Here is a 23227-nt window from a genome sequence, read left to right on the forward strand (position 1 = left end):
CCCATTTGGGGTGCCAGCCTTACCAGGGCGCTAAAAGTAATGCCCCGGAAACCGTCGCGGCCGCCCACAGGAAATTCAGTTGGCGGACCCCAGAGGGAAGTGTGACGCTACTGGAGGCACCCCGCATCCCTCTTGGGGCGCTGTAGCTGAATATTGCTGCGGCACGTCACGCTGCAGTACTGCAGGCCTTCCTCCCCTTCTTAAAAGGGAGGGGCTTTGTGCAGCGCGATCTGAGGCCCAGCTGGGCCCCCGAAGATCGCGAGTGCTGGCAAAGAGCCCGGCACCGAGGAGAAGTGCTGGGCTCTTGGAACGCATTCGGCACTCTGCGGGGGCGGGGGGGCTCAGGAGGCCGGGGACGGCAGCACGGAGAGGTGCTGGCAGGCAGCCAGCAACAAAAATGGCCAGCCCGCACCTCTCCTTCAATTAGCGCCTCTACCGCCGCAGGGAGGCCCCCCTGAACCGGTCGCACATAGCGTCCGGCGTTAAAGCAGGTGGCGCATCTAAATATCGCGATCGGGGTTTCAGCTGGGCGCTGCGCACACCGATGACGTCATCGGTAGTGGTGCCACGCTAACGGCTAGTGCCGCCATTAGCGTCCCGCTGAATTTAGCGGGAGGCACGGCCAGTGGCTTATGACCCACATCGCGCCCTCTTAAGGCGCTAACGGGTGGCACAGCCCACGGAATTTCTAGGCCTTGCTATTTTCCGCAGACACGGCAGCAATGCATTTTCAGGGTTTTTTTTTCCGCTCCATCCCTTATATGCTCATTAGGATTTTGACCTACAGCCATGCGTCATAACTTTATTAATTGGAGAGTAAAGAGCAACTTGAGTTCAGAATGATTTAAAATAACCAAAATTATACTAGTTTTGGTCAAATAAAGACGAGCACTTGCATAGCGCCTTTCATGACTTCAGGATGTACTAATGCACTTTACAGCAAATGAAGTACTTTTGCAGTGTAGCCACTGTTATAATGTAGGAAACGCAGCAGCCAATTTGCGCACAGGAAGCTCCCACAAAGAGAATTTTTTTCCACTCATTTATCATTTAAAAACTTTTAAAACAGTTACGTTTCTTTTACAGGCCCATAAAAAACTAATTACTTTTCGCTAAATATTAAATTTTTGTACAAAATATTTAATTTATTGTCATTTCAACTCATTTTAAAAATGTGATTTAAAAAAGAATGTATTGAATGTTTTACTCTGTTTTGGGGGTGATCGCCATTCATTTATTTGACAGATCTATCTGTCAAGTGTATGAAGGGAGAGTCCCTTCTCCTATTGACTCCCCACGGCCCACGTGATCCCAGGGATCCGCATGCGCCTCTGAGCTACATGGACCCTGCACATTTCGAGTTTGGAGAGGCCCAGGAATGGAAGTGTACGCACCTTGGGAGCCCTCAGGTAAGTCTGTAGATTTTTTCCAAATCGGAGGCCTCCGCACGCAGGAAGCCTCCGATCGGAAAATACGGCCCAATTCTCTCTTTGACTGGATGTCCATTTTAAGTTACAAATATCAATCAAACCCACCATATACCTGTGGGCTCTTGCAGTCGGATGCTTTACTTTACATTTTTACTGTTTGCTTCAGTTGAATTTGGTTTTGTTTGCGCATTTTTTGGCCGTTAACATATTTAAGCATTTCAAATGAGATGAGTCTTTGCCATCTCTGCTGAACCAGGCAGACCATCTGAAGTACGGTATTGAGTCCTTGTTTTCATTACAGATGACACAAAGCTGGGTGGGCGTGTGTACTGTGAGGAGGATGCCGAGAAACTACAGGATGTATTGGACATTTTGGATGATTGTGCAGAAGCATGGCAGATGCAATATAACGTGGATAAATGTGAGGTTACCATTTTTGGTGGCAAAAACAGGAAAACAGATTATTATCTGAATGGCAATAGATTGGGAGAAGTGGAAGTGCAACGAGACCTGGGTGTCCTTGTGCACCAGTCGCTGAAGGTAAGCATGCAGGTGCAGCAGGCGGTTAAGAAGTCAAATGGTATGTTGGCCTTCATAGTGAGAGGGTTTGAGTACAGGAACAAAGATGTCTTGCTGCAGTTGTACAGGGCCTTGGTGAGACCACATCTTGAGTATTGTGTGCAGTTTTGGTCGCATTATCTGAGGAAGGATGTTCTTGCCATGGAAGGTGCTCAGCGAAGATTCACCAGGCTGATACCTGGGATGGCAGGAATGACGGAAGAGGAGAGATTGGGTGGATTGGGCTTGTACTCGCTGGAGTTTAGAAGAATGAGAGGGGATCTCATTGAAACTTTTAAAATTCTGACAGGACTGGACAGACTAGATGCAGGAAGGATGTTCCCGATGGTCGTGGAGTCCAGAACCAGGGGTCACAGTCTAAGTATAAGGGGTAGGACATTTAGGACAGAAATGAGGAGGAATTTCTTCACCCAGAGAGTGGTGAACCTGTGGAATTCTGTACCACAAAAGACAGTAGAGGCCAATACATTAAATATATTCAAGAAGGAGTTGGATATATTTCTTAAGGCTAAAGGGTTCAAGGGGTATGGGGAGAAAGCAGGGACCGTGTACTGAATTTGGATGTTCAGCCATGATCGCATTGAATGGCGGAGGAGGCTCGAGGGGCTGAATGGCCTACTCCTGCTCCTATCTTCTATGTTTCTACGTTTCTATTAATACAAGTATTGAGTTATTCATTAGATGTTTTTAATTTGAAGGTGCAAAGGTACAATGGTGGACGTGCACAGCGTGTCCACCTATCGTGGTGCCAGGAAGAGGTGGCATTTCCTTCATCTATCTTTTTAAATTTTAGCCCGACCTTCTGCAACCTTTGAAGATCTGAGTGTAGAAATGCTTTCATTAGTTGTTGCCTATACGCCTACTGATGTATGAATGGTCTTTTAGATGTATTCCCTGAGCTGTATATATTTTAGAGGGCTTCACATGGGAAAAAAACATCTTCACCGCACTTTTGTGTTGCAGTTTCCTTTCCTTCGCGCTTGGTCCTGCAACTACGCCCTTCGTTAAAAACATTCATTTCATCCTCTTTCGTTCTCTCTAATTATCCTTCATCCCTCTGCGCCCCTCCTCTGCCCCTTGTTCTCCCCTTTCTCCAACTCCTTGCTTATTCCTCTCCCCTTGCACTCACCCCCTACCACATCCACGACTCCTGGATTCCCATCTTCACCCTCCCTCTATCCTTATCCTCTCACATTGCTCCCCCCCTTACTTATCTAGCTACCATCCTCCTCTCCCACCAACAATCTGTACTCCGCTTCCACCTTCATTCGCTGTCCCTTTCTCCTCTCCCTTTTCCCTCTTCATTTTGCACCATCCTACGCTCCTCCAGTTAATGCCTCTCCTCTTCACATCTAAGCTATTTGCTTCAACCACCTCCTGTTGTAACGAGACATACATTCTATCCATTTTTGAGTAAAGGAATGTCTCCTTGTTTCGCTATTGGATGTATTACTCCACACTCTTGGCCTGAACACTTCCCTTTGCAACTGGACCCTGGACTTCCTAACTAACAGTCCCCAGTCTGACAAATTAGGTAACAACACCTCCCCCCCCGACCCTGAACACGAGGGCCCACAAGGATGTGTGCTGAGCCCCCTCCTCTACTCTCTCTTCACCCACGACTGTGTGGCTGTTCATGGTTCCAACACCATCATCAAGTTTGCAGATGATACCACGGTGGTAGGCCAGATCACCAACAAGGATGAGTCAGCCTACAGGGAGGAGGTCCAGCATCTCGTGAAGTGGTGCGCCGATAACAACCTGGCCCTTAACATCAAGAAAACCAAGGAAATCATTGTGGACTTCAGGAAGTCTAAAGGCGGAAGTCACACCCCCATCCACATCCATGGGGCTGTGGTGGAAAGGGTGGACAGCTTTAAGTTCCTCTGTGTCGACATCACGGAAGACCTCTCCTGGTCCCTCAGTACCTCCTCTTTGGTAAAGAAGGCCCAGCAGCGCCTATATTTCCTAAGGAGGCTGAAGGGATGTAACCTGCCATAACAGATCCTCTCTAACTTTTACCGCTGCACAATAGAGAGCATCCTGACGAACTGTATCACAGTGTGGTATGGCAGCTGTAGCTCCTATGATCGGAAAGCCCTGCAGCGGGTAGTCAAAACTGCCCAACGCATTACCGGCACCCGGCTGCCGACCAAAGAGAACATCTATCAGAAACGCTGTTTAGGGAGGTCAGTGACCATCATCAAAGACCCTACACACCCCAGCCACATTTTGTTCACCCCGCTGCCATCTGGGAGATGCTACAGGTGCATTCGCACCCGAACGACCAGATTTAGGAACAGCTTCTTTCCCAGGGCTGTCATCCTACTGAACTCTACAAATAAACTCTAAAGCCTGCACATCTGCCAATGCACTTTATTATGTTTATGTTTATGTATTACAAGCCAAATGAATGTCGAATGTTAAATGTCTTAATCTAAATGTACATTCTCGGGAGCCGCAAGACTACATTTCGTTGTACTGCACTTATGCACTAACAATGACAATAAAGTTGATTATTATTATTATTGTTATTATTATAATCTATTTTGTTTTTGATCTCCCGCAAGTGGAAACCTAATTTCACATTTACCCTAGACAAATGATTCATAATTATATTGACCTCGATCAGATCACCTTTAAAACTTCTCTGTTCTAAGGAAAAGAGTCTAAAGCTGTTCAATCTTTCCCAAATGCTGTAATCTCATTTATGTTACCATCTTGTAAATATTTTGTTCATTTTTTCCACTGATTCTGTGGCCTTTTCATAATGTGGAGGTCTGATCTGTGCAGCGTGAACAAGGTCCTATAAAGGTTCAACATAACTTCACTAATTTGGAACACTATTCCCCTGAAATAAATCCAAGTGCTCTGTTAGCAGTTTTAATTTTTTTGCTGATCTTTGATGCTGCATTTAATTATATGTTCACCTTTACCACTAGTTCATTGTACTCTTCGCCACATTCAAGTTCTTATATTACACGGAATAGGTGACATTTCTATCAATGCATCACATCACATTTATTTATTTTAAAGTGAATTTGACACTTATCTTCCAAGTCTACAATTTTTCTATACTGTATTATGTTAATACAATACTGACGTCATCTTATTGTATTTGCATATTTAATTAAATCTGACTTTGCAAAACAAAAAGAAACTTTCAAGACGACAAAAAGTTTACTCGCTACATTATTCATCTTACAGATTTGATAAACTCTTTCCTTCACTTATTGAAAACTATATGCAGCCAGTGAGGTATTTAAGAGGAAGATATTTTGAACACCCGTAGATAGTTAACACACCATTTGACAAATCTCTCATCTCCGAAAATGAGCCACTGCATTATTCCAAAAAAGTGCAGCAAGCAATTCAGTTTATCCGAAGTACATTGTGCCCTTCTCAGAGCAATAATACATTTTGTTAAATCTTTCCCTGTCTGTCTCTCTCTCTCTCTTATCTTAATTAATCCTTGAATGACTACATTGTTGAAAATGTATTATCATTGATATCCAGAATTGATTAACAGCCACGTTCTCTGAGCAACAGACTAATTTTGTTGTCTGTAATTGATTAAAGGGGATATGACTGATTCGATAAGTTAAAACTGTATATAGCTTCTTGTCCCAGGAAATAGCCTTCTGATGGCCGAATCCTTAAAACGTTCTCGGTCCCGAGGACACTTCTACAAATGTATATCCTTCCTACATCTAATAAATAGGCATTTTCAAGCGTAAATATTGTTTATTGTTCCAGCTTCATGCAAATCGAAATAAAAACATTGCTTTCAAGCTTTTTTAATCAACTGCTTCGCATCATAAATGTCACATATGATAAGAGATGCCCACAGCATTAGAACAAAAGGAATAGGAGCAGGAGTAGGACATTTGGCCCTTCGAGCCTGCTCCGCCATTCAATAAAAGCATGGCTGATCTTCTACCTTACCTCCACTCTCCTGCACTATCCCCATATCACTTGATTACCTTAATATTCAAAAATATATCGATCTCTGTCTTGAATATACTCAAAGGCTGAACCTCCACAGCCGTCTGGGTTAGCGAATTCCAAAGATTCACCACTTCCTGAGTGAAGAAATGTCTCCTCATCTCAGTCCTGAATGGCCGACCCCTTATTCTGAGACTGTGACCCCTGGTTGTAGAATCGCCAGCCAGGGGAAACCTCCTCCCTGCATCAATCATGTCAAGTCCTGTAAGAAATGTGTATGCTTCAATGAGATCACCTTTCATTTTTTCTAAACTCTAGATAATATAGGACGAATCTACTCAATCTCTCCTCATAGAGCAATCTCCCCATCCCTGGAAACAGCCTGGTGAAACTCCGTTGCACCCCCTCTAAGGGAAGTATATCCTTCCTCCTGGAAGGAGACCAACACTGTACACAATGCTCCAGGTGTGGTCTCACCGGGGCCCTATATAATTGCAGTAAGACGTCTTTACTCTTATACTCGAATCCTCTTGTAATAAAGGCCCTCATACAATTTGCTTTCCTAATTGCTTGCTGTACCTGCATGTTGACTTGCAGTGATTATTGTACAAGGACACCGACATTTCCCAATCTCCCACCATTTAAAAAATACTCTGCTTTTCTATTTCTCCAACCAAAAGGAATAACTTGACAAATTTCCAAGTTATATTCCATTTGCCATATTCCTGCCCACTCATTCGCCTGTGTAAATCCCCTTGGCGCCTCCGTACATCATCCTCACAACATACATTCCATTTTATGATTGAAGCAATTAGTATACAACATGTTGCTACATGTAACAGCTTGCATGTGAAAAGCATGCAATCTTATATACCTACTAAAAAAAAACATGCTGAGCTAAAAAATAATGAGGCTATATAGTTGTAGATTTCTGTGTTTACCACTAGGGCATTAAGCATCTTCTGGGTGAAGCAGAAAATTGAAAATCCGGCGGGATGAATCGCCTGTAATAGAAACCAACTCATTTTCTATTTTGATATTAATGGAAAGGAACTCTGGCCAGTTCTGTCGGAGTTGTGGATAATATTCTGCCGGAATTTGGAGCCTGCCGTTCGCCCCGGTAATGCTTAATCTCCAAGCGTTAATTACGAAAATCGCGACCCTACTCCCACCATCCGTCCCGAGAAAGCAGTTGTCTCCACGGGTCTTGGTGAGTAACATATATCAAAGCTGCTGAGAACTTTTATTTCTTTTTCAATTCGGCATACACAATGCTGTCCGCAGCAGTGGCCAAGGCAGCTTCTTTCTGATTCAGAGCTTCCATATTCAAAGTAGCATAGGTGAGTTTCTGGTGGTCGCTCTCTGGTACATCAGCAGACGCTCCCTGCGATGAATAACATGAAGAAATGGCAGAAGTAGATAATATACGGATAATGTGTTTCTTTCCTCCTCTCCAACTCTCGTCGCCTCTCTATATCAATCTTTTTCTCTCTGTCTCACTTCCTCTGCCTCGCTCTCTCTCTCTCTCTCTCAGCTATCTTACTCTCCATCTGGCTCTCTGCCTTTCACTGTCTATCATTCTCTGTGTCGCTGTGTCTCACTCCAGCTTTCTCTCTCTCTTTCTCTCACTCTCTGCTTCTGTGTCTGTCTCTCTCGGAATCTGTCTGTCTGTCTCCTTTGTTTCTCACACCTCTGCCTCTCGTACGTTCGTTTGTCTGTTCATTCTGTCTGTCTGTTCTGTCTGCCTGTCTGTTCATTTTGTCTGGTCAGTCTGTCTGTCTGTCTGTTCGTTCTGTCTGTCTGTTTGTCTGTCTGTCTTTTTGTCTGTCTGTCTGTCTGTCGTTCTGTCTGTCTGTCGTTCTGTCTGTCTGTCTTTCTGCCTGTCTGTCGTTCTCTGTCTGTCTGTCGTTCTCTGTCTGTCGTTCTCTGTCGTTCTGTCTGTCTGTCATTCATTCTGCCTGTCGTTCTGCCTGTCGTTCTGACTGTTGTTCTGCCTGTCGTTCTGCCTGTATATATTTCTATCTATCTATCTATCTATCTATCTGTCTGTCTGTCTGTCTATCTATCTATAAATGTATCGATCTCTATCTCTGTGTCCATCTGTTCTTCTCTCTGTTTTGTCTTTCTCTCTCCTTCTCTCTCACTCACTCTCAATCTCGTTCTTTCACTCTCTCACTCTCCCTCGCTCACTATTCTGTAAGTTTCCGACTCTCTCTACAGGAGCCAGCTCATCGGTGTTTGCAAAGCAAGAGGAGTAATGATTGGTATTTGGGAAAAATTGCACTTACGTTTTTGTCAGGATCTAAAGGAAGATTTGTAGTCTCATCTGAAAAGAAGGACTTTTATTTCGTGAAGTCTCTGCCTGTTTTTCCAGCGAGTTTCAATGGGCTAGAATGTCAACTTGCTGCTCGGGCAGAAAACTGCCGTTGCCATGCGTAATAGTAAATGCCTAGTTACTAAATTCCATTAAAATCAGTTGATGGGCAGTTCACGCCCACGCTGAAAATCTTCCCCGATATTAAAAAATATCCTCAGTAATCACTCATTACCACAAATTTAGCGCAAAATTAAAATCATGTTTAGATATTTGTCTTTACCTAATGGGTAATAACAATCACAAGGCCACATTTCAGAAAGCGAAATATCGCAACAAGTATAACATGGCACTTCATTTCAAAGGAAGGGAAATCTGGCGGGTTACGTTACAAGCAGGGATCAGTGTTGCGGCCTCAGCTATTTACAATCTATATTAATGGGCGAGATGAATTGACCGAGAGAAAACAGGGAGGGGGGGAAGTACCTGGACTCTATGTTTCAGGAGGTAGTCACAACTATGAAATTAATTAATTCAGATGTAGTCCGAGGTCAGGGACAGGATGGTGTGACTATGAGTGAGGCAGGTACGGGGATCCAGGAGGCAGTGTTAAAGGAGCCGCAGCCCTTGCTCTTGTCAAACAGGTTCGAGGTACTTACTCCCTGTGAGGGATGGAACGGGGACTGCAGGGAGGATGAGCAACCTGGCCACAGCACCGTGGAACAGGGGGCCATTCAAGTGAGGGGAGTAAAAAGAAATGTTGTAGTGGTAGGGGATAGTATCATTAGGGGGATAGATAGGGTTCTCTGCAGTCGAGGGCGGGAGTCCTGAAGGCTGTGTTGCCTGCCTGGTGCCAGGGTTAAGGACATCTCTTCTGGGCTGGAAAGACACTTGGAGTGGGAGGCGGAGGATCCAGTTGTCGTGGTCCATGTTGGAACAAACGACGTAGATAGGGCAAGGAAGAAGGTTCTGTTAAAGGAGTATGAGCAGCTAGGGGTCAAATTAAAAAACAGAACCTCAATGGTAATAATCTCTGGATTATTAACTGGGCCACGAGCGAATTTGGCTAGGATAAATAAAATTAGAGAGTTAAATGCGTGGCGCAAAGTCTGGTGTGGGAAAAATGGTTTTTGCTTCTTGGGACACTGGCACCAGTACTGGAACAGGAGGGAGCTGTTTCGTTGGGACGGGCTTCAATTGGCCAGTGCTGGGACTAGAATCCTGGCGAATCATATAACTAGGGCTGTAGAGAGGGCTTTAAGCTAATAAGTGGGGGGGAGCTTTCTAGAGAGCAAATAATAAAAATGACAACGGAGAAGGTTATAGACTTAGGTAGCAGTGGGGGAATTAAAAACCAGAGCGTGTCAGGAAGGGACAGAAGATATGGAGTAAAAGGTAATGTAGTAAAAGGGGAAAAAGCAGGAACTAAGTGTCACAAAACGTATTTGTAAGTTCTTTATCTGAATGCACGTTGCATTCGTAACAAAATGGACAAGTTAATGGCACAAATAACTACATATGGGTATGATCTTGTGGTCATTACTGAAACATGGCAGCAGGGTGACCATGACTGGGAATTACACATACCAGGTTATTTAACAATCAGGAAGGACAGGCAAAAAGGAAGAGGAGGTGGGGTGGCTATGTTAATAAAGGAAGGAATCACTGTAATACAGAGAAATGATATTGGGCCAAAGGATCAGGATAGTGAAACAGTTTGGGTGGAGATAAGGAATAATAAGGGGAAAAAAACACTAGTGGGCCTAGTCGATAGGCCTCCAAACAGTTGCAACACTGTTGGACGGAGTATTAATCAGGAAATAGTTGAGGTTTGTAATAAGGGAACAGCTATAATTTTGGGGGATCTTATCTATCATATTAACTGGATAAATCAAATTGGGCAGGGCTGCATTGAGGATGAGTTCATTTGGTGTATTAGGGATGGGTTTCTTGAGCAGTATGTAACTGAACCGACCAGGGGGCAACAACCTTAGATTTGGTCCTGTGTAATGAGACAGGATTAATTAAAAATGTCCTAGAAAAGGATCCTCCATATTCAATTAGAGGGTGAGAAGGTTGGATCTCAAACAAGCGTGCTGAGCTTGAATAAAGGAGACTATGCAGGTATGAGAGCGGAATTGATTAGAGTGGACTGGGAAAATAGATTAAAGGGTAAGACGGTACATGATCAGTGGTGTACATTTAAGGAGATACTTTAAAACTTCCAAAAAAAAAATATTCCACTGAGGAAAAAAGGGTGTAAAAGAAAATATAGCCATCCGTGGCTAAGTAAAGTAATTAAGGATAGTATCCGACGAAAAACAAGGGCATATAAGGTAGCTAAATCTACTGGGTGGATAGAGGATTGGGATGTCTTTAAAAGACAGCAGAAAATAACTAAAAGATTTATTAAGAAAGGGAAGATAGATTATGAAAGTAAATTAGCAAAAAATATAAAAACAGATAGCAAAAGTTTCTACAGTTATATAAAAAGAAAAAGGGTGGCTAAAGTAAATGTTGGTCCCTGAGAGGATGAGACCGGGAAATTAATGGTGGGAAACATGGAGATGGCAAAAACACTGAATGAATATTTTGTATCAGTCTTTACAGTAGAAGACACTAAGAATACCCCAACACTGTACAAACAGGGGGATCTAGCGGGGGAAGAGCGAAATACGATTAAAATCACTAAGGAAGTGGTACTCGGTAAAATAATGGGACTCAAGGCGGATAAATCCCCTGGACCTGATGGCTTACATCATAGGGTCTTGAGGGAAGTGACGGTAGGGATTGTGGATGCATTGGCAATAATTTTCCAAAGCTCTCTGGACTCAGCAAAGGTCCTGGCAGATTGGAAAACTGCTAATGTAACACCCTTATTTAAAAAGGGAAGTAGGCAGAAGGCTGCAAACTATACAATTCACAATTCAAATCGCTTTATTGGCATGATAAGTTACATCTTATGTTGCCAAAGCATCAAAATACATTTATGGTTGAGCACATAAACGCAGTTCTATTCATACAGTGTATAAACAGGTATATCCCTGAGTGTATAAATATACATTCGCATTGTTTATATATATTCTTTTCTTAGTTTACTGGTTGTCCCTCTGTTCATGGCAAGCTGTAACATAGTGTGCCACCAGTGTTACACAGCTTCTCTCCTCTCCCAGCAGGAATGGGAGTTTTTGGTTGTCATTCAGATTTCTGAAATCAGGGCATATTTGTGAGAATTTTTGGTAGAAATTCTCCGTGATGCCCTGATATTTTCCGCAGGCTGTGAGGAAGTGCATCTCTGTCTCCACTACTCCCTGACTGCAGTGAGAGCATATCCTGTCTTCTCTTGGCAGCCTGGTCTGCCTGTGTCTGCCTTTTTCGATCGCTAGGCTATGTTCGCTAAGTCTGTACCTTGTCAAGGTTCTTCTCAGATTGTTATCCTTTACCATGGTCAGGTAATCAGCTATGTTGTATTGTCTGTTTAGGGCCAAGTAGCAATTGAGTTTGCTTTGGGTTTTTGTTGTTTCTTCCCAATATGTCAGATATTTTTCCTTTTGCTTAGCGACGATTGTGTTGGGTCGAATTCTTTGTGTTACCCTGTCACTGTCCTGGGGCTGGTTATTGTTAGTATTGTTAGTAGTTACTTCACTGAGTCCCAGGACTAGTTGACTGAGGGTATTCTTCTTTATGGTCAGCTTTTGGCATTTCAGGGCGTCGTAGTGATAGCATTGGGGATTGCTCATTTGTAGGTGATTCCAAAATTTGGTGGCTCTTTTTTGGATAGTGATTATTAATGGATATTGGCCTAGTTCCGCCCTGCATGCATTGTTACTGTTTTCCTTTGAGTCCGGAGGATACTTTTACAGAATTCTGCATGTAGGATCTCAATTGGGTGTTTGTCCCATTTTGCAAATTCTTGTTGAGTTAGCGGTCCCCACACCTCACTGCCATAGAGTGCAATTGGTTCAATTACTGATTTGAAAATTTTGAGCCAAATGCTAATTGGGATTTCTATTTGGATTGATTTTTTGATGGCATAGAAAGCCCTTCTTGCTTTCTCTTTCAGTTCATTCACAGCCAGTTTGAGGTTTCCCGTAGAACTGATTTTTAAGCCCAAGTATGTGTAGTTAGTGGTTTGTTCAATTTTGGTTGTTCCTACTGTGAAATTTATTTTGGGTCCCTGATGTTTGGAGCTTTGCTGGAACACAAGGAGTTTGGTTTTTTGGGGATTTATTGTCAGGGCCCAAGTCTGGCAGTACGACTCTAGCAGGTCCAGGTTCTGCTGTAGCCCCTCTTTAGTTGGTGACAGCAGAACCAGGTCGTCTGCATAGAGGAGGAATTTAACCTTGGATTAATATAGGGTGAGGCCGGGTGCTGTAGATTGTTCAAGTAGTTTTGCCAATCCATTTATATAAATATTAAAGAGTATCGGTGAGATTGGCGAGCACTGCGTCACCCCCCGCCTCTGTGGGAAGTATTTTGTTTGTTTGTCTCCAATTTAAACTGCACATTTGTTGTTTGTATACATTGATTTAATTACATCATATGTTTTCCCTCCTACCCCGCTTTCGATAAGTTTCAGGAATAAACCGTCATGCCAGATGGAGTCGAAAACCTTCTGGAAATCTACAAAGCATGCGTAGATTTTGCTTTTGTTATGGTGAACGTGTTTGTCAATTAGGGTCTGTAGGGTGAAGATATGATCGGATGTTCTATAGTTTGGCAGGAATCCAATTTGGCATTTACTCAAGACATTGTGCTCCTCAAGGAAGTTTATAAGTCTTTTGTTTATGATGCTACAGAATACCTTCCCCAGGTTACTGTTTACACAGATGCCTCGATAGTTGTTTGGGTCGATTTTGTCCCCACTTTTGTATATGGGCGTTATGAGTCCTTTGTTCCAGATATCAGGGAAATAACCGACACTCAGAGCCAAGTTGAAGAGTTTTAGGATAGCCAGTTTCATTTTGTTGACTGTGTATTTAATCATCTCGTTTAGTATGCCGTCTGTCCCGCAGGCTTTTCCTGGTCGCAGGTCCTTGAGTTTTTCAAGAAGTTATTTTTCTGTTATTATGGCGTCTAGCGGGTTTTGGTTATCTTTTATGGCCATTTCTAGCTTTTCCAGTTTTTTGCATATTTGGTGTTGCTCTGGTCTTAGTGTGTTTTTCTGGTATAATTTTTCAAAGTGGTTTACCCATGTGTCCCCATTTTGAATGGCCAAATCGTCGTGCTGTTTTTTGTGTAGTGTTTTCAAGTTTTCCCAGAAACAATTGGAATCAATGGATTCCTCCATGGAGCTGAGTGTATTCTTAATATATTGCTCTTTTTTGGTTCTGAGTGTGTTTCTGTATTGTGTTAGTGTCTGACAATAAGTAAGGCGTAGTTCCTCGTTTTCTGGATGTCTGTGTTTTTGGTTTGATATTTTTCTAAGTTTTTTCCTCATGTTATGGCAATCTCGGTCAAACCATTTTTCATAGTTTTTTGTTTTGGGTTTGTTCATGCGAGCTTTCAAGTTTGCATTTGTTGCCAAATTATCAAAAATATTGTTTAGTTTACTAACTGCCCAGTTTACGCCTTCTTTATTGTGAGTGTATATGTTATCCAGAAAGGTGTCTAAGAGAGCTTGAGTTGATGCATTGCTAATTGTTTTCTGGTATTTTTCCGTGTCGTTTTTGGCCCATCTGTACGATTTTTTGATGTTGTACAGTTTACTGGGTTGTGTTTCTATGTTGTTTGTTTCTGTCTTTTTGAGGAACATAGTAATTTGACTGTGATCTGACAGTGTTGTTTGTGGTTTGACTGTGAATGCTCTGAAAGAGGATGGGTCTAAGTCTGTAATCATATAGTCTACTGTGCTGCAGCCAAGAGGTGAGCAATAGGTCGATCTTCCTAGGAGGTCTCCTATGAACCTACCATTGACAATGTACAGACCCAGGTTTCGACAGAGCTGTAGTAGCTGTTTTCCGTTGGTATTTGACTGCTTGTCGCAGTTATGCCTGTATGGAAGGGAAGGGATGTCAAAGTGGTTATTCCCGAAAACGTAATTGCTTCCCTGATTATTGGTGAAGTCTGGTTCTTCGCCCGTTCTTGAATTGAGGTCCCCACAGATCAACACGTTCCCCTGGGCCTCGTATTGGATAACTTCCCCCTCCATGTTGGAGACGGTGTCCTCTTTAAAGTACAGGGAATCGATTGGAGGGATATAAAGTGCGCAAATTTAAACATCTTGGGTGTTTGAGATAATCTCCCTCTCAAGTTTGAGCCACATATGGTTTTCGCCCTTTTTTATAAATTTGATGTAATTCTTAAGTTCTGTTTTAAACCAGATCAGTATGCATCCGGAGTCTCTGCCTTGGGTTACACTTGGTAATTTATTGGAGGGGACCACCAGCTCAGTGTACCCTTGGGGACAGCCAGTGTGTCCTTTTCCTTTATACCAAGTTTCCTGTAAAATGATAATATCTAGGTCTTTAGTTTCATCTATGAACTCTGGGGTCCTACTCTTCACTTCTCGCACTGAAGAGCGTAGACCTTGGATATTCCAGGTCGAAATATATAAGGATTTCATGTTAAGTTTGCTCTTTTACTATGATAGGTTAAAGAGTGGTACGTGTTTGTCGTGTCTAAGTGTGGGGAAAAAAAAGATCACTTCAGTTGTCCATAAAAGTTAATACAATTTGGTTACAGTTCTTTCTATTAATTAGTCCTTGATCCATATGGCGGAAGTAGATGCTGCTGCACATCTGCTTATTGTCTCTTAATGGATTGTTTCTGTCTGAGGTATTGCGTACGTCCTGTGCATCTCTCCCTCTGTCTGGCTGGGAGCGGTCCTATTCCCCTGTGGGACAGGAGTGGTGCAGGTCTGATATTATTGTTTTGCATGGGGATCCTCTCTGGTCTCGGTTGGTGTGTTGGTGGTCCTTGTAGTGTTCCTGATATGTACCCCGCTGATCTCTGGTGGTCGGGGGGGGTCCTCTTGGAGTCTGGGTATGGACCCGATTAAAAGCGACGTCCTTCAGGGCTTTAGCAAAGATCGATATTCTTTGCCTTTGGATGTGGACGTGGTCGTAAAGACATTCCTCATCGAGGGTGGGGTGTTGGGCCAGGTGTACGTTGTGGTTTGATTCGCAGTCTCTTGCTATGCTGGTATTTATCTCATGAATTGTGTTGTTGTTGAAGTCTGTTCTCGGCAATATTGTGGCAGTGATTCTAGTGTTTGGAAATGTATTGCTTGCCTTCCTAATCATTGCTCTGAGCGATGTTGCTACTTCTTTCTGTTGGGTCTTTAGGTCATTTGTGCCCGTGTGTATTATTATGTGTTGGGGGGAGCCTCATCTGGCTTTGGTCAGCCATCCCATGGCTCTGTTTGTTGTTGGACACCAGATCTTTTCTACTTTACTTCTAGGGAATAGCTTTTTCTCCCATAGAAATTTCCCATTTGAGTCTATGAGTATTACGACGTCAGCCTTGTTTGTGTTTACTGTCTGGTGGCTTTCGCTTGGACTCATAGTGTGTGTGCTGGGCTGGGGTGTCTGGTGTGTGCGTACCTCTTGTGAGCGGCTCGCTTGTGGTTCCACGGTGGTGGGGGAAGATTGCGAATCAGTATGCTGGTCGGTCTGTGTGGCACCCCTTGTATTGTGTGTCTGTTGCTTTTGTTCCGTGTGGGAGTGCAGCCGTTCCGTCCGGCTCTGTCTTGTCTTATCTCTAGCCTCTGGTTGCTGGTCTAATGGTGTTATCTCTCCTCTATGGCTCTCTTCTTTTTCTTGCAGCTCTTTCACCTGATTCCTAAGTAGATTCACCTGGTTCTCAAGTAGCTTCAGCTCTCTCTTGTGTCTCTCCCTCTCCTGATTTTGATCGTCATTCATTTTGAGGAACTCCTCTCTAAGTTTAACCATCTCTATCTCTAATTGATTAAATTTATCTTTTGGTTGTATCTGGCTGTGTGATCCCGGGGTATGTGTCTGGTCGGCCCTAGAAGGCTCACTCACTTCCTGGCTAGGCTGGTCGGCCCTGGAGGGCTCACTCACTTCCTGGCTATGCTGCTCTTCTCTTGGTGAGCTGGGAATGGTAGGGGGACTATGTGTGGCTTCCTCCCTGGTAGTTATGCTGGGGTTTGTCAGTTGTATCGTGTGGCTGTGGTTCCCCGGGGTTAGTGTCTGGTTTGAACTGTGTGGCTCGTTCACCTCCTGACCAGGCAGATTTTCTCCTGGTAAGTTGTCAATGTTGGGGGGAGTGCGGGCCACTCTGGGGCTGTTCCTTCCCCCCTTAGTTAATCTTTTCAGTGTCCTGAAGGCCGTTGCAAATTTGTCGAGGTTGCCTTGCACTAATATTGTTCCGGTATTGTACGCGTTGACCGTCGTGGTTGAACTGTCTCCTGGTGTGTTAATTTTCATTATGGACCCATTTGCGGTATTTTCTAGCTTAACATTGGTATAGTGTGATTTTATTGCTGTGATCCAAGCCGCTGGCTGATCTGAGTAGAAAATGAGGTTGCTTTTTGTCCCATTGTTGTAACAGTCAGCAAAATGTGTTTCTGGTTTTTCTCTCATCTGCTCATGCTTGATCGCTTTTATAGCTTTTTTTGCGGTGTTGGGGGGAATCTGGAAGCGGGGCTGTTGTGGATCTTCTGATTCGCTCATTTTTGGTAAAGTATTGTTGATCTTAGAATAAGCTTTTCTGTGGCCCCGGGTTTGGTGTTTCCCTCTCCCTGTTCGCGAACTTTCCCGGTCCCCCTCTCCGACCCCGTGGTCCCTGGGCCTCGGCTTCTGGGTTCACCCTTCTCAGGTCTGGGTCTGTGAGCCGCTGTTTCCCGGTGCCTTCGGGCTGTTCCCCTCCCCCTCAGAGGTCTCTGTGCCCCTGTCTCGGCCTGGCTCCTCGGACCTTTCCCTGGCTTCAGTCTCCCTCCCTGGTCCCTGTACTCACAGTCTTGGTTTGCTTCTGGAAGCCTTCTGGTTGCTCCCCTTCTCCTCAGAGGTCTCTGGGCCTGGCTCCTCGGGCCTTTCCCGGGCTTTCTATCCCAGCCGCCGCTCGGGCTGTGCCTCGTTCGCCGTTCGGGTGCTGGAATGCGGCCGTCGCTCAGGTGCTGGACTGCGGCCGTCGCTCGGGTGCTGGATTGCGGTCGTCGCTCGGGCCGTGTCTCGTTTGCCGCTCGGGCTCCCCGAGTCACCTCGTTCCGGCTGCCGCTGCGTCTCCGTGCGGCCTCCCCGGTTCGCCTCGTTTCCCGAAGCGGCCTCCCCGAGTCTCCTCGCTCCGGCTGCCGCTGCGTCTTCGTGCGGCCTTCGCCGAGTCACCGCGCCTCGGTTCCCGATGCGGCCGAGTCACCTCGCTTCTGCTGCTGCTGTGGCCCCGTGCGGCCGCTGTTCTTTGGTTTGTATATTTTTTTTTCCCTTATTTCTTTTTTTTCTTTGGCTTTTTTTTTCTAATTTCCTCTGGGTTTTTTTTTCCTTTAGTGGTCTCTTTGGTGGTCTTTTCCTTCCTTACTTAATCTAGACTAAACTAAACTTAAACTTAACTAAACAAAACTGAACTAACTTAACCAGAACTAAATTTAACTTTAAAACCTTTTTAAACTTGAAATGAACCTTTTTTTCCCCACTTTAAACACTAAAAACACTAAAAATTCAGCAGCCCATCTTCAGCGTGTGTATTCACTCTGTCTGGCTGTACACTTCCCCCCTAACATCTGTGGTTGGTAAAATTTTAGAGTCCATTATTAAGGAGACAGTAATGGGATATTTGGATAAAAATAATTTAATAGGACAAAGTCAGCATGCTTTTATGAAGGGGAAGTCATGTTTGACAAATTTGCTTGAGTTCTTTGGGGAAGTAATATACAGGGTGGATGAAGGGGAACCAGTGGACGTAGTGTTTTTAGACTTCCAAAATGCATTTGACAAGGTGCCACACAAAAGATTATTGCTCAAGATAAAAAATCACGGGATTGGAGGTAATATTCTGGCATGGGTGGAGGATTGGCTATCTAACAGAAAGCAGAGATTTGGGATAAATGGTTCATTCTCATACTGGCAATCAGTAACTTGTGGTGTTCCGCAGGGGTCAGTGCTGGGTCCCCAACTCTTTTCAATCTATATTAACGATTTGGACGAGGGGAACGAGTGTAACATATCAAAGTTTGCAGATGATACAAAGATGGGAGGGAAAGTAGTGAGTGAGGAGGACATAAAAAACGTGCAAAGGGACATAGACAGGCTAAGTAAGTGGGCAGAGATTTGGCAGTTGGAATACAATACTGGAAAGTGTGAGGTTATGCGCTTTGGAAGGTAAAATCATAGAGCAAGTTATTATCTTAATGGCAAGAAACTGGAAAGTACTGTAGTACAAAGGGTTCAGGGGGTTCTGGTGCACGAAACTCAAAAAGTTAGTATGCAGGTGCAGCAAGTGATCAAGAAGGCAAATGGAATGTTGGCTTTTATTGCGAGGGGGATAGAATATAAAAACAGGGAGGAATTGCTGCAGTTTTACAAGGTATTGGTGAGACCGCACCTGGAATACTGCATACAGTTTTGGTGTCCATACTTAAGAAAAGACATACCTGCTCGCGAATCAGTACAAAGAAGGTTCACTCGGTTAATCCCGGTGATGAGGGGGTGGTCATATGAGGAGAGGCTGAGTAGATTGGGACTCTACTCATTGGAGTTCAGAAGAATGAGAGGCGATCTTATTGAAACATATAAGATTGTGAAGGGGCTTGATCGGGTGGATGCAGTGAGGATGTTCCCAATGATGGGTGAAACTAAAACGAGGGGGCATAATCTTAGAATAAGGGGCTGCTCATTCAAATCTGAGATGAGGAGAAACTTCTTCACTCAGAGGGTAGTAGGTCTGTGGAATTTGCTGCCCCAGAAAGCTGTGGAAGCTACATCATTAAATAAATTTAAAACAGAAATAGACAGTTTCCGAGAAGTAAAGGGAATTTGGGGTTACAGGGAGCGGGCAGCAAATTGGACATGAGTCTACGTTCAGAACGGTCATGGCCCTGTGGGTAGCGGAGCGGGCCCAGGGGCCGTGTAGCCTGGTCCTGCTCCTACTTCTTGTGTTCTAATTCTGTGTTGATTTCAGGAGATGGTTCTATTCACAGGGATTAGTGGAGACATCGAACATGCTGCCAGCTCGGTGTCCTTCAAGAGTAAATTGGGCCTGTTCCTGGCTGGGGTGGAGATCACCTTTTACAGAAGGTAAGTACTGTAGGAAATACAGGGATAGAATGATCTCCTGGACGAGTTTCGATCGCCTAGATGGGTCAGAGAGGAATTTCCCAGATTTTCTCCCAAATTGGCCATTGGGTTTTTTAACTGGTTTTTCGCCTCCCCGGGAGATCACATGGGTTTGGGTGGGATGGAGAGTGAAAGTAGATTTGAGGTTAGGATCAGATCAGCCATGACCTTATTGAATGGTGGAGCAGGCTCGAGGGGCCGATTGGCCTACTCCTGCTCCTATTTCTTATGTTCTTATGTTTTTCAATGAATCCAAAATTGATCACGATACAATGCAAAGTGGGACAGTAAGATGTGAGGAGAACTAAAAGAGTATGCAGAGGGATACAGATAGATTAATTCAGTGGGCATTAAGATGGCAGACGAACTATAATGTAGGGAAATGTGAGGTTATTTACTTTGGTAGGAAAAATAGAAAAACAGAATATTTTATAAACGATGAGAAACTTTCAAATTTTGGTGTTCAGAATGATTTGGATGTCCACGTGCAAGGAACACAGAGAACTAGAATAAAGGTACAGCAAGCAATATGTAATGGAAATGGAATATTGGCCTTTATTGCAAGGGGGGTTGGAGTATAAGAGCAAGGAAGTCTTGCTACAGTTGTACAGGGCCTTGGTGAGACCACACCTGGAGTACTGTGCACAGTTTTGGTCTCCTTATCTAAGGAAGGAGATACCTGCCTTAGAGGCGGTGCAGCGAAGGTTCACTAGATTGATTCCTGGGATGAGAGGACTGTCCTATGATGAGAGATTGTGTAGAATGGGCCGATACTCTATGGAGTTTAGAAGAATGAGAGGTGATCTCATTGAAACATACAAGATTCTGTAGGGGATTGACAGGGTAGATGCTGAGAGGTTGTTTCCCCTGGCTGGAGTGTCTAGAACTAACGGGTATAGACTCAGAATAAGGGGTCGGCCATTTAAGGCCGAAATGCGGAGGAATTTCTTCACTCAGAGGGTTTTGAATCTATGAATTCTCTACCCCAGATGGCTGCAGATACTCAGTCATAGAGCATCTTCAAGGCTGAGATAGATAGATGTTTGGAATCTAGGGGAATCAAGGGATATGGAGATCTGGCGGGAAAGTGGAGTTGAGGTCGATGTTCAGCCATGGACTTATTGCATGGGGGGAGCAGGCTCGAGGGGCCGAATGGCCCACTCCTGCTCCTATTTCTTATGCTCTTATGTTCTGATACCTGGGATGGCTGGAATGACGTATGAGGAGAGATTGGGTCGATTGGGCTTATACTCGCTGGAGTTTAGAAGAATGAGAGGGGATCTCATTGAAACTTTAAAAATTCGAACAGGACTAGACAGACTAGATGCAGGAAGGATGTTCCCGATGGCGGGGGAGTCCAGAACCAGGGGTCACAGTCTAAGGATAAGGGTTAAGCCATTTAGGACTGAGATGAGGAGGAATTTCTTCACCAAGCGAATGGTGAACCTGTGGAATTCTCTACCACAGAAGGCAGTTGAGGCCAATTCATTAAATATATTCAAGAAGGAGTTAGATATATTTCTTAAGGCTAAGGGATCAAGGGATATGGGGAGAAAGCAGGGACAGGGTACTGAGTTTGGATGATCAGCCATGATCTCATTGAATGGCGGAGCAGGCTCGAGGGGCCGTATGGCCTACTCCTGCTCTTATTTATTATGTTCTTATGAAAGATTTTTGGACTCTAATGGAAACAAGGGAGATGGAGATAAGGTGGCAAAGTGAAGTTGAGGTCGATGATCAGCCATGATCTCATGGACAGGCGGAGCAGGCTCGGGGGCCGAATGGCCTAATCCTGCTCCTATTTATTATGTTATTGTGTTCTTATGTAGGCATGCATCCCTTCCATGGAGCTATTTCCTTTTCCATCCCGCTCAGAAGATGCCGGGTAGCCAGGCTCCAAAGCACTAAATTTGACTCCATGACATTATTAATTGTTTCACATATTTGGGGGACAAATTTGTACATGGGCGGGACGTAAAAAATGCATTATCGCTCCTGTCATCTGTAATCCGCTCAAGTCGAAATTCAGTTCCATTAACTTGATTAGATTGGAATATCGGACGTGTCGTACAACTGCTGATATTCAACGGCATTACCATCGCTGAATCCCCCACTATCAACATCCTGGGGGTCACCATTAACCAAAAACTTAACTGGACCAGCCACATAAATACTCTGGCAACAAGAGCAGGTCAGAGGCTAGATATTCTGCGGCGTGTGTCTGAACTCCTGACTCCCCAAAGCCTTTCCACCATCGACAAGGCACAACTAAGGATTGTAATGGAATACTCTCCACTTGCCTGGATGAGTGCAGCTCCAACAACACTCAAGAAGCTCGACACCATCCAGGACAAAGCAGCCTTCTTGATTGGCACCCCATCCACCATTTAAACATTCACTCCCTCCATCACTGGCATATCTTGGCTGCAGTGTATACCAACTATAAGATGCACTGCAGCAACTCGCCAAGGCTTCTTTGGCAGCACTTTTCAAACCCGCGTCCTCTTCCACCTAGAAGGACAAGGGCAGCAGGTGCATGGGAACACCACCACCTCCAAGTTCCCCTCCAAGTCACACACCATCCTGACTTAGAAGTATATCACTGATCATTCATCTTCGCTGGGTCAAATTCCTGGAACTCCCTCCCTAACAGCTCTGTGGGAGGACCTTCACCACACGGACTGCAGCGGTTCAAGAAGGTGGCTCAGCATCACCATCTCAAGGGCAACTAAGGATGGGCAATAAATGCTGGCATTGCCAGCGATGCCCTGATCCCATAAACGAATAAAAAAAAAATGCGAATCCGCCTGTTTGTTTCCAGGCCCTTGTCAAATTTCACCCGCATTGTATCTAATTCAATCGTATGCAGGGTATTATTTTGCGTTTTTTATTCCATATTAGTTACACCAGTGCATTAATAACTAAAAGCCAATCCAGGTACGAGTATTACAAATTAAGCTATTAAGATATCTGTCGCTGTTAGCGTCACCTAGAATCATATTGACCTGGATCTTACGGTCGGTGGCGTAACTACTCCGAACACAATGCGCACTTAGCTCAATGTACCAAGCACTTCCTTGGAGCTTTTCTCGGACATTAGAAACATTGCCTGGACAAAATCCGAAAATGCTTCCATTTCCGGCCACATACAGCTTTTAGAAATCTTTGGAATTGTCAGGCGGTATGTGTCAGGCCCTGTGCCCGTTTGCATAAGCTGTTAAAATTGTAATGTTGCTGAGCAATTAGCCCCTACTCTTTGGCCAGTACTTAGAATATCCCCATCGGTGCAAATCATCTGTCAAGTCGGAATGGAACAGATAGCAATTTCGGGATGTTGTGCACGTGCATTCGCATGTGGAAATTCCAAACGTGCTGTACATTTCCATGGCATATTCTGGCCCATTATTTTTAACCTTATTCATTAAAGCAACACTGCACTTACACGTGTTATCAGCGTCGTCGTGACTCGTGACTCCACCTGCAGAGGCCGCCCTTTTGTAACATACACAGAAATGTTATATTATCCTAAACATAGCCCCAAATTAATGTTTATTCTCTGCACCAGTACCTAAGTTGCAATGAACTTGAGTGATTAAAGTATAATGTCATAATTTGCAGAAAACTATGAGTATCAAAATAAAATGTGTCTCATGGTATTCTCACCTCTCAATATTTTGCCTTCTTAATTGTCCTGCAAGGTTAGCAACGGGAACATATAAATCACTATG

General features: G+C 44.2%; 1 protein-coding gene across 1 annotated transcript in view; it reads right to left on the bottom strand.

Moving 5' to 3' along the window:
- Positions 1-7040: 7040 nt before the first annotated feature.
- Positions 7041-23227, bottom strand: part of LOC147085044 (immunoglobulin superfamily member 1-like) — a gene marked incomplete at its 5' end in the record, with an annotated part of 29777 nt that continues 13590 nt past the window's right edge. The window contains 4 exons of the mRNA XM_085979407.1: positions 7041-7338; positions 8243-8280; positions 22942-22991; positions 23163-23190. Of these exons, the coding sequence (XP_085835533.1) occupies positions 7198-7338; positions 8243-8280; positions 22942-22991; positions 23163-23190 (257 nt within the window). The remainder of the gene's footprint in view (positions 7339-8242; positions 8281-22941; positions 22992-23162; positions 23191-23227) is intronic.

This window comes from Somniosus microcephalus, unplaced genomic scaffold (assembly GCF_052327205.1).
Source record: "Somniosus microcephalus isolate GS21.2 unplaced genomic scaffold, FLI_Smic_1.0 unresolved_chr9, whole genome shotgun sequence".
Taxonomy (NCBI): Eukaryota; Metazoa; Chordata; class Chondrichthyes; order Squaliformes; family Somniosidae; genus Somniosus; species Somniosus microcephalus.